The sequence below is a fragment of the Bos indicus genome, chromosome 22 (assembly GCF_029378745.1).
Source record: "Bos indicus isolate NIAB-ARS_2022 breed Sahiwal x Tharparkar chromosome 22, NIAB-ARS_B.indTharparkar_mat_pri_1.0, whole genome shotgun sequence".
Lineage (NCBI taxonomy): Eukaryota > Metazoa > Chordata > Mammalia > Artiodactyla > Bovidae > Bos > Bos indicus.
Genome location: NC_091781.1, coordinates 47,196,501 through 47,213,213, shown reverse-complemented (window position 1 = coordinate 47,213,213; position 16,713 = coordinate 47,196,501). Strand labels below are relative to the sequence as shown.

The window sequence follows — 16,713 nt, the reverse complement described above, 5'->3', positions numbered from 1 at the left end:
TCGTGGTCCAGCAGCAGTTCCTGGGGCTCTGCTCTTTGGCAAATGGATAACTGATAACTAATCTCCTTACATTTTACAGGTAAATGATGCGATAGGATGGGAATGGCCATGGGTGTATTTTGTTAGTCTCATCATCCTTGGCTCATTTTTCGTCCTTAACCTGGTTCTCGGTGTCCTTAGTGGGTAAGCAGTTGGATCTGTGTCCCACATTCTGCTGCTGCCATGTGTCAGGCAGCTCCCCACGGCTTTCTCTGCATGCGTGTGGACTCTGATGTCCCCCCTGTGTGTTGCTTTGGGACTGAACTGTAATTCTCAATGCTCGTATCTGTCTGTGAGATTCTGTGTTTCTGATGCTTGCCAAACTATTAATTGAATGAAACCATTTCCCTGAAGCTAGTCACATTTATATGCTAGTGTGTAGGAGTGGATTAAAAGTGACTAAAAGGATGCCCAGCCTTGGTCTCCCCCAGCAAAGGGCCTTTGTCTTTTGTGGTTGTCTTCCCATTAGTATTAGTACATAGCCTGGCCCTTTAAAGTTACTTGCAGTGTATTATGATTATTTCCAGTGGTGTTTCAGATTTCATGGTAAAGGAGAAATAAGCCTAGATTAGCACAGAAATACTGGACAGTTTAAAATCTCACATCCTTCCCATGGGGATCATTTATTAGCTTGGTTTTCTGCTGCTGTCACTGTGAGAATACTTCCTTGAATTCGTTTTTAATCTTAGCTCACAGAATCGGTCTTTAATGCAGAGAAATAATCAGCTTTTGCACCTAAATTTCCTCCGGCCTTATCATTGTCCGTGTCCCTCAGTCATCATTTTTGAAATTTCACTTTGTTGGCCTCCTTGGCTCTGTGGATTGATGGGGGTTCAGTGGAGACTGGGACCAGAGTGGGGCTCTGTCTTTTCTGTGGTTGCCATCCTAGAGCCCTCCTGGGCAGCCTAGCATCTTCCCCACCACACAGACACCCCACACAAGGGGGTACCCCAGAGAAGGGAGTGGGCACCTGCGGTAGGGTAGAGGGCCCTCTGAGCCCCTGTGGTGGGGCCTCCCCAGGCTCTCAGTGCCAGCTTATCGCCATTGCCAGGGCCTGGGAGGGTGACCGGGGCTCATAGGTGCCCGTTTCCCCTGAGGAGCCCCTGTCACTCCCGAGCTCAGACATCCTCCGGAGATACTGCTGATAGACTTGATTCCCAGTGAGTTTATCTACTCCTCACTCACTCTATCTCTGTCTTGCTAAGAGCTGATATCTCAGGGGAAGTGATGTCTTCATGTAATGCTGAGTCAGTGGAGAGACCTTTATCTCACTTTTCTAAACACTGCCTTTTCCAGAGCAGAAAGCGAACTGGTTACCCATCTCTGCTTCCTCTCCTCATCTTCCCTCTCAGCTACCCTGCCTGTTTTCAGGGACAGGCGTTTAGAATTCTCCTTGACCGAGTGTGGTCGCTTTCACACCATGGATGCGCACTGTCCTGTGAAGCCCCATCTAGAAATGAGCCAGGAGCCCATGCCTTACAGTGAGGGGAAAAGGGGCTCTGGGCCTGAGTCCTGGGTGTGACAGCTGACCCTCTGCCCCGACCCGGCCGAAGATTCTTTCTATGGATAAATGGCTCTTCAAGCCTAAAGTTCTTTCACGTCATTCTTTAAAAGTGCCTTCTTCCTAATGACCCTCTGTGGCCTTAGGTCAGTGTCAGGATGGTGAGGGTGGAATTTATCCCTGGAGAAACAGCATCATGTTGATTTTATTACAGGAACAGCCCATACAAGGTTAACAGCAATTCTGTTGTGAATTCCTTGGCGCCCTGTGTCTCCTAAACCCAACTAAACTGAGGCCATGGAAACGACTAATTTTAACAGTGCCAGTGACATGCCTTATCTCTGAGCTTCCCAGAGCAGGAACATCACCCCGGCAGGATGGGGCAGACTTAAGAAGGGAAAAGGGGGAAAAGCCGGGAGGGACCCCTGATTATAATGCTGGATGCTAAATATGCACCCTGTGGGGGTACCCACAGCTGGAGGATAAAGACACACACACCATGATGGAACAGCCAGTTTGCTGAAATATATTTTGGGGAAAGTAATAAGTAACTTTAAAATATTTTTAAACCAGAACAAAACTAGATCTCTTATGAAGGAGAATGCAAATGACATTTGAATTCTTAAAATAAAACCCAAGAATTCCCAGCAATATTCAGTCAGTTCCACGACGTGCCCCAGCTCCCCCGGGGCTGCAGCTGACCCTGCCTGGACGTGCGAGGCCACTTGGGTAGGAGATGTCCAGCAGTGCTCTGGCTGAAGGAGGAACCACGTCCGCAGAGCAGTCTTCCAGTGTGTTCGCAAATTTGGTCGCTTTTCCTGAGTTCTTGCTGCATGTCTGGCTCTGGGCCCAGGGGCCAGGGTGCCAAGATGTCTAAGACACAGATGGGGGCCTTGTGCGCAGACAGTCATTGTCTGGGGTGGAATTGTCATTGGGCAGTGCAGGATGGCCAAGCTAAAGTAGGGGCAGGGACAGAGAAACTGCGAAAGCAGTATGTCTATGAGCTGGATGTTGAAAGATGATAAGGTGTCTGTGGGGGTGGCGGTGGGGTGGGCTAGGGGTGGAGAAACCAGAGAACAGGCTGCTCCCACCTTTCCTAACAGTTAGTTACTTGGGCTTCTCTGCCTGGGTACTCCTCCTTGACTTTCCCCTAAAGCAACAAAAAATCAAAATCAGTCATTTGTATTTATTTTTTTGTTTCAGAGAAATGAAATAAAAAAAATTTTTTTAGTTTCAATCTTAGGGTTCTTCCCAACTTTTTTAGGGAACATTGGAGGAAATACAAAATCAGAAGGGCATAAATATTCAAAAGGAGATGGCTTATGTTGCATAGCCCCTTAGGGACCATTGGACCACCACAAATGTAATTCCAAAAGCCCTGAATTAAAAGGCTCTCCTGTTTTAGACCATACTGCTGCTTTCTAATGAAGGGTCGTTGTAAGATGCTGTGTGTCTTTAAGTCAACCATTTGGAAATATTTGTTGCTCTTCCTTGGCTCCTCCTTTTTTTCCATGTGGCCATGCCATCCTATTGTATCCTTAAACTGATTTTAATCTGTGCACTTGATTTGGTATTGGTACATTTTTGAAGCATTGTTAAGACTGATGCTTTGAAATATCTCTGGTTTTACAGCACACTGTTTTTCTCAAGGTGAGTATGAGGTTCATGAACTGTATGCTCTGCATAGCCAAGCATGATCCTGGATGAAGACATTCCTGTCCCACCCTGCCCCAACCCAGGTACTTGTGCTGTGTGGGAGGAGCTGAGAAAGTCAGTAACTAGAGTTCTGATTTCATACTAAGTTGTTATCAAGGAGATGGTCCCATTATGACCAAGTGTTAAAAAGAATGTCTCAATTAAGTCTACAGTTCAGCTGGCTCTTCTCATGGTGGCTTTGATGATTTTTCACTTTTAAAATTGCTCACTTAACTCTTGTCCCCTTTGGGGTTTTTTCCTGTAGGTAGGTAAGATAAGAGAACACGGTGGTGTTTCAGCACTTTTTGTCTTTAGAGTCACTGCCAGATTCCCGGGGGGATGGTGGTCATGGGCAGTGGGCTCACGTCTTCACCTGCAAGGACTACCTGATGCCAGGCGCACCTGCGGCAAGGTAGAGGGCCCTCTGAGCCCCTGTGGTGTGGGCCAGACCCCCAAAAAGGGGCTGGTGGATGAGAAGTGAATTAGAAGACCTGAGTTCTGGTCACATGCTAAATAACTCTGGGACTTCACTTAGGAGTCCCGAGCCTACATCTCTTGGCCCCTCAAAGGGGGATGCTGCTGCTGTGCCATCCCCACCCCCACACACAGAATAGGTGGCTTTAGGTCAGCTCATGAATGTAAAAGTGCTTTGAAAAAGAGATACTGCAAAGAATTTTACTCATTGAATGTATCTTTCTCTTACCTCTGTGGACCTCCTCCCGTTCCCCTCCTTGGGTGAAGTGGGAACAGCTAAGAGGCTATTTGGAAAATATCTGAAGTGTACCATTTTCTGAATTTCCCAGGAAGAGACCAGCAGAAATGGGCTTTGTATGCACATTAATACTGTACTCAGTGCCCCCACAATCAGGCCATGGAGGTTCTTTGTCATCTATAAAGTGTGGTGCAGCTCTCAGTCGTGATTGAAGTTCTGACAGTGATTTATTTTTGCACAAGTAGGGAGGCATGACATTGCTGTAACATATGGTTAAACACTGGCTTTAGAGTCAGATAATCAAGACATAACTCTCTGCTCTACCTTCTACCAACTATGAGATTTGGTGAAATGGTTTGCCTATTTGAGCTTTACTTTGCTTGTCTGTAAAATGATATTAATAATATTAACTGTGGGGAGTTGCAAGAGGATTCAGTGAGCTGAAGAGTGTAGAGAGCTTCGTTACTCTGATGGTGATGGCTTCAGTAAGAGTATATAAAATGAGATTTGATGCAAGAAAAATCTAATCAACTCAATTCTTTTTATTTTTTTTCCCTTGTGACCAGGCCTATAGGTAGGGTTTAATTTGCATGATTCTTCTACTCAGGATGTTAATAAACTAAGTATTCTCTACTTAGTTGAGAGTAGAGAATTTGCTTTTAGAGGATCTAATGTCCAAAAATGCTCTTAGAGGAGCAGGGAGGTGAAATGAAAATACTTAGAAGTTGGTAAATTATGAAGTCCTTGCTAAGCAAAGGTTTCATTTGCCTTTGTTTCTGTTTCTGCCAAAGACAGACTAAGGACCCACGGTGCCTAGACTGGTTTTGATGTCTATTAGATGGATTTCTCCTGAGAAGTTTAGATAATCTCTGATATTTATATAGTAGCAGTCAGATCCCTGGCACTTAGCAATGGCCAGGAAGAGATTAGATAAAAGACCCTTAAGAGATTAGTGTAATATAACCCAGACTTTGATGCATCTGTTCTCTGTCGGCCTTTGAAGTCAGGCCCCATATGCCATTTTTCATAGTAAATCCAAAGGGCAATTTTAGGATCCTATGCTGTGAATATTTTTCTGTTCAGTTGTTTTGAACACTGTTGTCTTGGTGCCTGGATATTCCTTGCCATAAAATGGAGTTTAAAAACTCCATTCTCTTTTCTTATATACATTCAGTATCATAATGTGAAGGTTCTTTAATTATGTGCCAAACTATGACCAATATTGGGACAGACCTCTGCCCTAGTCTTTTTAAAAATATGGATTTGTTTGTGACTGTGCTGGGTCTTTGTTGCTGGGCTCGGGCTCTCTAGCTGTGGCGATGGGGCTGCTCTCCACCTGTGGTGTGTAGGCTGCTCATCACCGTGGCTTCTTTTTTGGGGGCTCTGGATGTGTGGCCTTGGAGTTGTGGCACAAGGACTTAGTTGCTCCCAGGCATTTGGGGTTCAGACCAGGGATTCAACCCATGTCCCCTCCATTGGCAGGCAGATTCTTAAGCACTGGATTGCCAGGGAAGTCCCTCTAGTCACTTTTTTAGAGGAAAAAGGTGATTAATGAATTTCATCTCCTAATCCTTAGACTTTACTCATATTTGTCCAAAACATTATATTTCTCTTCAGTCCATTTGGTTTCTCTTTAATCCACATTAATTGGGGGAAGAGGATGCTTGGTGATTGGTTGAAAGTGTTGGGATTAAAAAAACCTAGGCAGAGATTCACGCATGGCTTCTCTACTTGTGTAACTGCTGGTATAGAGGGAGTGGAAGGGGGTGGCATGGCAAGTGGGGGTGACGGTACTGTATTAGAATTTTACAAAATAGGCTCGGGTTTGGGGGCATCATAATTTGCACCCTAGTCTGTTAAATTCACACCATTATGAACCATGGTCAGAGATTGCCTCTAGTTCCCTCCCCTTGAATGTTGGCTCAGAGGGAAAAACATACCAGGTATATTGTGGAGACATACCCTCTGGGAATAGGCATTTGTATAAATTATTTATGACTGGGATTAGAATTTACTCTCATTCAATGTTTTACCAGCATCTGCTCACAAAAAATGAACAACAGAATTTCTTCCTGTACATAAACAGATCTGCATCTTAGAAGAGTAGTTGAATTGCTTGTGACATTGAAAGGGGTATTGTTGGGTAATGGGATAACCAGGCTATCGGTGTGATTGGTTACCACTACATTACAGAATAAAATTGTATTGAGTTAATGAGTTAATTCCATATCTTGACAACAGGCAGAGAAAACACACAGAGGTCTAGTTCAAAAACAAGGGGACAGTGGAGGGTTCTTTGTAGATAGTTCTTACAATTAAAAAAAAAAGATTTTCCTGTGTGTAATTAGTGATGATCAGGTTGCCAGACAAAGACACTCTTACTGATCACATGTAGCAAAATATTTCCCCACAGTTAACTGGATGTATCTTTGGTTTGACTTGACTCATAGATGAAAGAGTTGTCCACACAGTTGGAGGTCTCTTTTCTTGAACTTGGAAGTAGTGTTATGAGTGGGGTTGAAAGCTGCGGGAGAGATCTATGGTTCTTTAGTAACTTCACATGTTTTGGTTTTGGTAGAACAAGAAATTAAGCCCTGCTTCAGCTCTATGTGGAAGAACGCTAAATTTCCTTTTTCTACTAAAGAACTGTGCTAAACATTTTTATAGACTTTTAAGCACTGAGCTTTCTTGTTGCAGAGTTAAGATGCTGTCAGGGGTAGCTGACAGCTGGATACCAGTGCTGTGGGTACTGTGATACCTGAAGTGAATAGGCTGAAAGCTACACCTGACATTAACAAGTGAGTGGTAACCTCTCTGCCACTGGCTGGCAGCGACTGTTTCCATAGAAATGGCTGTTGGGATCAGTGGAAACGAGGTAAGTGCAAGTTTTCCCTGATCCTTGTTTCCATCAAGCTGATGTCGGTTTCCCTGGCAACAGCAGTGGACAGCAGCCAGGCACAGCAGCAGATTGAGGAGAGCTCTCTCACTTGTCAGCTGTGGCTATCATGTATTCCTAACCCAATCCTTTTTTATAAGATGCAGCAAAACACCTCTGAGGGCCCAGGAGGCCTCTCTGGCCACACGTGCCCTCCCGAGCTTAGCAGAATTCATCACTGAGCGTTCATGCAGAGGCTCAGTTCTTCATAAAGCCACTGGCACCTTAGCAGTTGAAATTAAAGCCATAATTTTCCTGTGTTCCCTATTCAGTTGGCGGCATTAACAATTGTTCTTATTTCTGCAGTGAAGGGTTGTTTATGAATTTAATAATTTGACTTCTGTGAGGAACATGTTGATGATTGCCCTAAGGTGCTACTGTCAAGCTTACATCAGTTTTTTTTTTTCTTTTTCCTTCCTTGTAATATTCTTTTATAGGCTGGTAAAATTGCTTACAGAAATCAAATCTTGGTATAGCAGAACAGCTTAAGATAGCAAGACCTATATGTCTGTGGTACTGGGGGCTCTTCTTTATTCAAGTTCGGCAGTTGTCCTAATAAATAAAATGTTCCTGGAACATTTTATTTTAAACATTTTTTTTGTTTTTTAAATTGATTTTTATTAGAGTATAGTTGCTTGACAACGTTATGTTGGTTTCTGTTGTACAACACAGTGACTTAGCTGTACGTATACATATATTCCCTCGTTTTTAGATTTCCTTCCCACCTAAGCCAACACAGAGCACCAAGTAGAGTTCCCTGAGCTATGCAGTAGGTTCTCATTAGTTGTCTGTTTTATGCATAGTAATGTATATATGTCAATCCCAGTCCCCCAGTTCACGCCACCTTCCCATCCCTCCTTGGTTTCCGTAAGTTTGTCCACGTCTGTGTCTCTATTTCTGTTTTGGAAATAAGTTAACCTGTACCATTTTCCTAGATTCTACACAGAAGCGATATTGTATTTAAGCAGGTGTGGGCATCCAGGGTAAATATATCACCTCCTGTATGCGGCAGTGTTCTCAGGTCCCACGGAGCAGAACTGTTGTCACTGCCAGGGTATGTAAAGTGAGTGTGTGTGCAGAGAGGTGCAGAATAAGGTGTTGGGCACTACCTTATTTTAAACCCTTAAAGCTGTTATTAATATTTTAAAAGTATTTTCTGTGGCATATACCTTGGTGGGTCTGGTGGTTAGGACTCCCAGCTTCTACTGCAGGGGATCTGGGTTCGATCCCTGGTCGGGGAAGTAGGACCCTATAAGCCATGCAGCACAGCACCCCCCAAAAACCAAAATATTTTCTCTGAATTAAAAATAAAACTGCAAGATTCAGAGCTATATTTCTGAGAATCAAATGAAGATACAGATCCACAGCATTATAAGAATTTAGATTGACTGTGTAAAAGAACACTAAAAAAAAAAAAAGTAAAAGAGTACTGAAAAAATGGTAAATTTCCTGACTTGGGGGGGCTTTCTGAATGACTTTGTCCCCAACAATCTGGACAAGGGCAAATATGCTTGGTTGGGAGGCAGTATTTAGGGCTAACCCTGTACCACCTGATAAGAGTTCAGTGTGACAGACTAATAAGAAGCAGACAATCTTGCTAAATATTCTTCTCTCTCTTAGACTTATTAAGAAAAAAATGAGTCCATCATTAATTCATTGAATGTTTTCATGTGCCTACACAGTGATAGATGTATTTGCCAAGTACCTTCCCAGGCTCTGGGATTTGAGTGGTGAGGCAAAGCAGAGTCTTATCTTCATGAAGCTTGTGTATAATGAGGGGGAGGAAAAACTGCAAAGTTTTATAAATCCTTTAAAGGAAAGGTCCATGATGCTGTGAGAGTGTTTAACAGGGAGAACAAATGTTTGGGGGAAGCATGCTGAAGAAAGGGAAGGATGAAGGAATAGCCATCATATCCAGGCAAGATGGGAAAGACACTCAGAGAGGGTATTACAGTCAAAGGAAAAATCCCATCAGAGGCCGACAGTAGGAATGAGTAGAGGGTATTAGAGAAACTGAAGAAAGCCAGGGTGGGCACCCAGGGGCTGGGAAAAGAAGGTGGAAAACAAAGAGACTGATCAGCAGAGCCCAGATCACAAGGGTCCTTTGAGACCATGTCACAGATTCTGGTCATTAGCTGAAGGATAAAGGAACCCACTGATAAACTTTCAGCTCAGAGTGATGTGATTTCTATCTGTGTTTAATGAAAATTACTCTGTGTTCTGATATCATCAACTTACTTTAAAATGCTTCAACAAATATAATGGATAGAGGCATAGATAGGAGATAAAGTGTAACAAATGTTCATTGTGGAAACTCAGTGGTAGGCATGTGTGTGTTCACTGTGTAAGTCTTCCTACTTTTATGAACATGTGAAATTTTTCCTTAATGTTGGAAACACTCAGCATATAAAAATCACTCTGGCTGCAGTGGTATGAATGGACCATAGAGATGCAAGACTAGATGAGGGGAGAGCAATTTAAGACTATTGTAATCCTCTTCCAGTCACAGTATAGTAACAGTGCCAGAATGGACCTTTTACTATAAACAACTGTAAAACTGGCCAAAACATACGAAGCATTTTTTTCCCCAGAAGATAGAAATAGGCAGCACAGGATTATGTCCCTTAAGAGAAGGGAAACGCAGGAAGTAAGTGCCACAATTGCCTTGGCTTTCTGCCCGGAGATGCTTTTAGAATTGTGGCTCAGGGAGGCAGAGCCCAGGAGAGGACCACGGTCTATTTGCTTAAGAGGCAAAAAGCAGAGTTTGAACTGCCAAGATAGCTGGAATTTTCAGGGCAGGCTACTGGAGAGCAGTAGGCAGAGCAGGGACTCAGGATATCTGAAAAGGAGTCTCTGAAATCTTTAACCATATACTAAGCTGCTGTGTGCCACTTGGACCTACTGAAGTGTGACAGAGAGCAGCTACTACAAAGCTGCAAGCTGCTGGAAGTCTCAGTGTTGGACACCAGAGGGATTCTGATCAGCTAGACTAGATTGAACTTGATGAATACATTGGACATTCAAGTGAAACCTCAGAAACACCAGGCATTTGGGGTGGGGTTACCTTACCCCTGGAGTAAAAGCCACTCTAGACCTGCCCCAGTGAATCTTACAGACAACCTTCAGAAGGATCAGGACAAGTGGCCAACTAAACACCTGCCAAAACAAGTCGACACCCATTAAAGGAAGACCCCAAATCTCAGACATTTCCCAAGTGTTCCCCCAGATCATTAAAAGTTATGGGCCATGAAAAGAAGCAGGAAAACATTATAATCAAGATGGGGTGGGGCCATCAATACAAACAAACTGAGAGATGACAGATGAGGCAGAGAAGGAACAAAGAACATGTGGGACGAACGAAAAACCAATAGCAAAATTAAATAGAGAAATCAGTAAATCCGCAAACACAGATGAAAAACTTATAGTTCCATTTTGATAATTGAAGAACATGGGGATGAAAAAAACTAAACATAGATAACATCTGAACACTACCAATGAAACTGACCTTAATTGGTACTTACATCCAGTAACAGCAGAAAACATATTCTGTTCAGGGGCACCAAGATAGGCTACATCTGCGCTGTTTAAAAAAAGGGCTCAAAAGATTAAAATCTTGAAAAGTATGTTTTTTTCTAACAGCAATTGATTAAAAATATAAACTAGTAATAGTAGCTATTTAGAATTGTCTCTAGAATTCTAGAATTCTTTAGATTCTTGATAATGAAATAAGACATCTCAAATAACTTATAAGTTAAAGAAAAATATTACAGTGAAAATAAGGGATGTTTTAAACTGAATGATCCATGTGCACTTGAGAAGAAGGTGTATTCTTCTGCATTTGGATGGAATGTCCTGAAGATATCAACGAGATCCATCTCATCTAATATATCACTTAAGACTTGTGTTTCCTTATCAATTTTCTGTTTTGATGATATGTCCATTGGTGTGAGTGGGGTGTTAAAGTCTCCTGTTACTACTGCGTTACTGTCAGTTTCTCCTTTTATGTCTGTTAGTGTTTGTCTTATGTATTGAGGTGCTCATATATTGGGTTCATAGATATTTACAATTGTTATGTCTTCCTCTTGGATTGATCCCTTGATCATTATGTAGTGTCCTTTGTTATCTCTTGTAATCTTCTTTATTTTAAGGTCTATTTCATTCTGGCGCACATATCCGGAATCTAGAAAAATGGTTCTGAAGAATTTATTTGCAGGGCAGCAATGGAGAAACAAACAGAGAGAACAGACTTGTGGACATGGGGAGAGGGGAGGAGAGGGTGAGATGCATGGAGAGAGTAACATGAAACTGACATCACCATGTGTAAAATAGACAGCCAATGGGAATTTGCTGTATGGCTCAGGAAACTCAAACAGGGGCTCTGTGTCAACCTAGAGGAGTGGCATGGGGAGGCAGATGGGAGGGAGCTTCAAAAGGGAGGGGATATATGTATACCTATGGCTGATTCATGTTGAGGTTTGACAGAAACAGCAAAATTCTGTAAAGCAATTATTCTTCAGTAAAAAAAGAAAAAATGATAATGAAAATACAGCAAATCAAAATGTGCATTATCCATCTAAAGCCGTGCTTAGAAATTATAGCTCTAAATGCCTTTCAATTCAATGGTCTATATTCCCATCTAAGAATCCAGAAAAGGAAAGCAAATTAAATCCAAGGAAAGTAAAAGAGAAATGAGAGAAGTCAGTAAAACAGAAAACTCAAGTAATGGGTAAAGTTAACAAAGATAAGAGTAGACTCTTCGAAAAGCTTGATAAAATTAATAAATCTTTAGCAAGACTAATTAAAAAAATCAATCAGTATCAGAAATGATGGAGGGGATGTCAACACAAATATTATAGACATTAAAATAACGGGATACTAGGATAAACAGTTTTATGACAGTAAATTCAATAATTTAGGAGCAATGGACATATTCCTTGAAAAACACAGCTTGTCAAACTAACTCAAAGAGAAAGAAAAAAACTGAAGGGCCCTGTATTTGCTTTTCAAATGGAATTCTGAATCACAGACCTTCTCTCAAAACCAGAGGCCTGGATAATGTCGAGTGAACTCTGTCAAACAACTTACAAGAAAAGAATAACATTCCATTCCTAGAAAAACTTTTAGAATGTATAGGAGGGGACATTCTCTAACTCATTTTTATGAGGCCAGAATAACTTCAATAGCAAACACAAAAGCCATAAGAAAAGAACAATATCCTTCATTAATACAGATGTAAAATTCTCAAATATTAACAAATTGAATCTAGCAATAATTAAAAGAATAATACCTCATGATCAAATGAAGTTTATGTTAGAAACACAGATCAGTTCATCATTGGAAAATCAAGCGGTATAATTTACTGTATTGACAGAATGAAGGAGAAAAATCATATGATCATCTCAATAAATGCAGAAAATGCCGCCAACAATATTCTATAACCGTTCATGATAAAAACTCTCAGCAAACTAGGAATATATGGCAACTTCCTCAACCTGAATAAGATTGTCTACAGAAAACACATAAACTATAACTGACACCATACTTAATGGTGAAAGGCCGAATGCTTTCTTGTAAGATTAAGAACAAAGTATTGTCTCTCGTCTCTCACCCCTTTTGCTCAGCTTTACCAGTAGGTCAGTACAGTAAGGCAAGTAGAGGATATAAAAGAGAGACTAGAAAGAAAGGAAAAAGTATTTCTCTTCACAGAAAATATGATTATCTATTTAGAAATTCCCAAGAAACTGCCTGAAAACCTATTAGAATTAATAAGTGGCTATAACAAGGTCTCAGGGTATAAGGTCAGTGTACAAAAGTCAGTCTTATTCCCATATACAAGCTCCAATAATGTAAAAAATGAACTTTGAGAAAAGAAGATTTTCAATAACATTAACACATTTAAAAATACTTAGGAGTAAGGGTAAGAGAAGTTATGGAAGACCTCTACACTGAAGACTACAAAATACTGATTGGTCAAATTAAAGATGATCTAAGTAAACGATAATGGCCCATGATCATGAATTGGAAGATTCAGTAGTGTTAAGATGTTGCATTTATCATGCATTCATCAAATGCATCTATTTATTCAGTGATGTCCCATTCATAAATACTAATGGCCTTTTTTAAAAAAAGAAATTGATGATTCTAGTATTTATATATTATTGTGAAGGACCTATAATAACTAAAACAATCTTGACAAAGAACAAAGCTGAAAGACTTATACTACCTAATTTAAAGACTTCCATAAAGCTGTAGTAAATACACTGTCATTTTGGCATGAGATAGATATATAGAACAATTGAATGGAATAGAAAATCCAGAAATATGTGCATATAGTCAGTTGTTTTTTGACAAAAATGTTAAATAATTCAGTGGAGAAAGGATAATTTTTTTTCAGCGAAATGCTGGAAAAACTAGGAATCTGTTAAAAAAATGAACATTGACATTTATATCACACTTAACATAAGCACTAACTTGAAATGGATCATCAGTTCAGTTCAGTCACTTCAGTTCAGTCGCTCAGTCATGTCTGACTCTTTGCGACCCCATGAATCTCAGCAAGCCAGGCCTCCCTGTCCATCACCAACTTCCGGAGTTCACTCAGACTCACGTCCATCGAGTCAGTGATGCCATCCAGCCATCTCATCATCTGTCATCCCCTTCTCCTCCTGCCCCCAATCCCTCCCAGCATCAGAGTCTTTTCCAATGAGTCAACTCTTCACATGAGGTGGCCAAAGTACTGGAGTTTCAGCTTTAGCATCAGTCCTTCCAAAGAAATCCCAGGACTGATCCCCTTCAGAATGGACTGGTTGGATCTCCTTGCAGTCCAAGGGACTCTCAAGAGTCTTCTCCAACACCACAGTTCAAAAGCATCAATTCTTCGGTGCTCAGCTTTCTTCACAGTCCAACTCTCACATCCATACATGACCACTGGAAAAACCATAGCCTTGACTAGACGGACCTTTGTTGGAAAGTAATGTCTCTGCTTTTGAATATGCTATCTAGGTTGGTCATAACTTTTCTTCCAAGGAATAAGCGTCTTTTAATTTCATGGCTGTAATCACCATCTGCAGTGATTTTGGAGCCCCCAAAAATAAAGTCTGACACTGTTTCCACATCTATTTTCCATGAAGTGATGGGACCAGATGCCATGATCTTCGTTTTTTGAATGTTGAGTTTTAAGCCAACATTTTTACTCTCCACTTTCACTTTCATCAAGAGGCTTTTTAGTTCCTCTTCACTTTCTGCCACAAGGGTGGTGTCATCTGCATATCTCAGGTTATTGTTATTTCTCCCGGCAATCTTGATTCCAGCCTGTGCTTCTTCCAGCCCAGCGTTTCTCATGATGTACTCTGCATATAAGTTAAATAAGCAGGGTGACAATATACAGCCTTGACTTACTCCTTTTCCTATTTGGAACCAGTCTGTTGTTCCATGTCCAGTTCTAACTGTTGCTTCCTGACCTGCATATAGGTTTCTCAAGAGGCAGGTCAGGTGGTCTGGTATTCCCATCTCTTGAAGAGTTTTCCACAGTTTATTGTGATTCACACAGTCCAAGGTTTTGGCATAGTCAATAAAGCAGAAATAGATGTTTTTCTGGAACTTTCTTGCTTTTTCAGTGATCCAGCAGATGCTGGCAGTTTGACCTCTGGTTCCTCTGCCTTTTCTAAAACCAGCTTGAACATCTGGAAATTCACGGTTCATGTATTGCTGAAACCTGGCTTGGAGAATTTTGAGCATTACTTTACTAGCGTGTGAGATGAGTGCAATTGTGGGGTAGTTTGAGCATTCTTTGGCATTGCCTTTCTTTGGGATTGGAATGAAAACTGACCTTTTCCAGTCCTGTGGCCACTGCTGAGTTTTCCAAATTTGCTGGCATATTGAATGCAGCACTTTAACAGCATCATCTTTCAGGATTTGAAATAGCTCAACTGGAATTCCATCACCTCCACTAGCTTTGTTCGTAGTGATGCTTCCTAAGGCCCACTTGACTTCACATTCCAGGATGTCTGGCTCTAGGTGAGTGATCACACCATCGTGATTATCTGGGTCTTGAAGATCTTTTTTGTACAGTTCTTCTGTGTATTCTTGCCACCTCTTCTCAATATCTTCTGCTTCTGTTAGGTCCATACCATTTCTTTCCTTTATCGAGCCCATCTTTGCGTGAAATGTTCCCTTGGTATCTCTTAATTTTCTTGAAGAGATCTCTAGTCTTTCCCATTCTATCGTTTTCCTCTATTTCTTTGCATTGATTGCTAAGGAAGGCTTTCTTATCTCTTCTTGCTATTCTTTGGAACTCTGCGTTCAGATGCTTATATCTTTCCTTTTCTCCTTTGCTTTTCTCTTCTCTTCTTTTTACAGCTATTTGTAAGGCCTCCCCAGACAGTACTTAGTTGTGTCCAGTTCTTTGCAACCCCATGGCCTGCAGCATGCCAGGCTTCCCTGTCCATTGCCAATTCCCAGAGCTTACTCAAACTCATGTATATCGAGTCAGTGATGCCATCCAAGCATCTCATTCTCTGTCATCCCCTTCTCTTCCTGTCTTCGGTCTTTCCCAGCATCAGGATCTTTTCCAGTGAGTCAGTTCTTCACATCAGGTGGCCAGAGTATTGGAGCTTCAGCTTCAGCATCAGTCCTTCGAATGAATATTCAGGACTGATTTTCTTTAGGATGGACTGGTTGGATCTCCTTGCAGTCCAAGGGACTCTCAAGAGTCTTCTCCAACACCACAATTCAAAAGCATCAATTCTTCAACACTCAGATCTAACTAAAAAACTAAAATATAAATACTTTCTAAAAATATCTCTGCATTTCATAAATAAGAAATTGGAAAGAAAAGCATGCAATAGGAGAAAATATGTACAACACGTATATCTGACAAAGTTTGTATAGAGAACATACAAGAACTCTTAACAAATAATAAGATAACCCAATTGAAATTGGCAAAAGACTTGAACAGATTCTTTGCAAACAAACAAACAAAAAATATATATATACACACATACACACAAATAGCCAATGTGCATATAAAGATGTTTAATATTATTAGTCATCTGGGAAATGAAAGCTAAAAATGCAGTGAAATTCTACTACATATATCAGCTTCCCTGGTGGCTCACCAGTAAAGAATCTGCCTGCAATGCAGGAGACACGGGTTCTGTCCCTGGGTTGGAAAGATTCCCTGGAGAAGGAAATGTCAACTGACTCCAGTATTTTTGCCAGGAAAATCCCATGGACAGAGAAGCTTGGCAGGCTATAGCGCATGGTGTCACAGAGTTGGACATGACTGAGCATGCCTCTACTACATATATGGAATAGTTAAAAATAAAAGAGAAAAGCAGTATCAAGTGTTGGCAGCGGTATAGAGCAACTGATAATGCTCACACATTTCTCATAGAAACATGAAACAGTACAACCACTTCAGAAAAGCTTGTCAAAGTTCTCATAAAATTAAACAGATATAAGTCAGCAGCTCCTTTCTAGTTGTTTACTGAAAAGAAATGAAAGCCTTCTGTCCACAAAATAACTTGTATGCCAGCATTCATCGAGCATTGTTTTTGGTAACTTAAAATCGGAAAAAAAAAAAAACAAAGGTCTATCAGTAGGTAGCATAAAAGAGGAAATTGTGGTATATTTAGATTTTGGAATACTGTTCAGTAGCAGTAAAAAGGATTGAAGTACTATTACAGTATTATCATCAAAAACATATTGATGAGGAAAAGAGGCCAGTTGTAAAATAACATGATGAAGTTCTGGAATAGGCAAAATTAATCTATCATACAGAAATTAAATCATTTTCTAGAGTGGGAGGAGGATGAGTTGATGGGGAAAGGC

General features: G+C 41.0%; 1 protein-coding gene across 14 annotated transcripts in view; it reads left to right on the top strand.

The window, feature by feature from the left end:
- The window catches only part of CACNA1D (calcium voltage-gated channel subunit alpha1 D), a 371,067-nt gene that overhangs the window by 203,061 nt on the left and 151,293 nt on the right, over nt 1-16,713 (top strand). For 10 of the 14 annotated variants that reach the window (XM_070776478.1, XM_070776476.1, XM_070776482.1 and 7 more), the window contains exon 8: nt 80-183. The exons of the other annotated variants lie outside the window; for them this stretch is intronic. In XM_070776478.1, the coding sequence (XP_070632579.1) occupies nt 80-183 (104 nt within the window). The remainder of the gene's footprint in view (nt 1-79; nt 184-16,713) is intronic. 14 annotated transcript variants of the gene reach the window in all.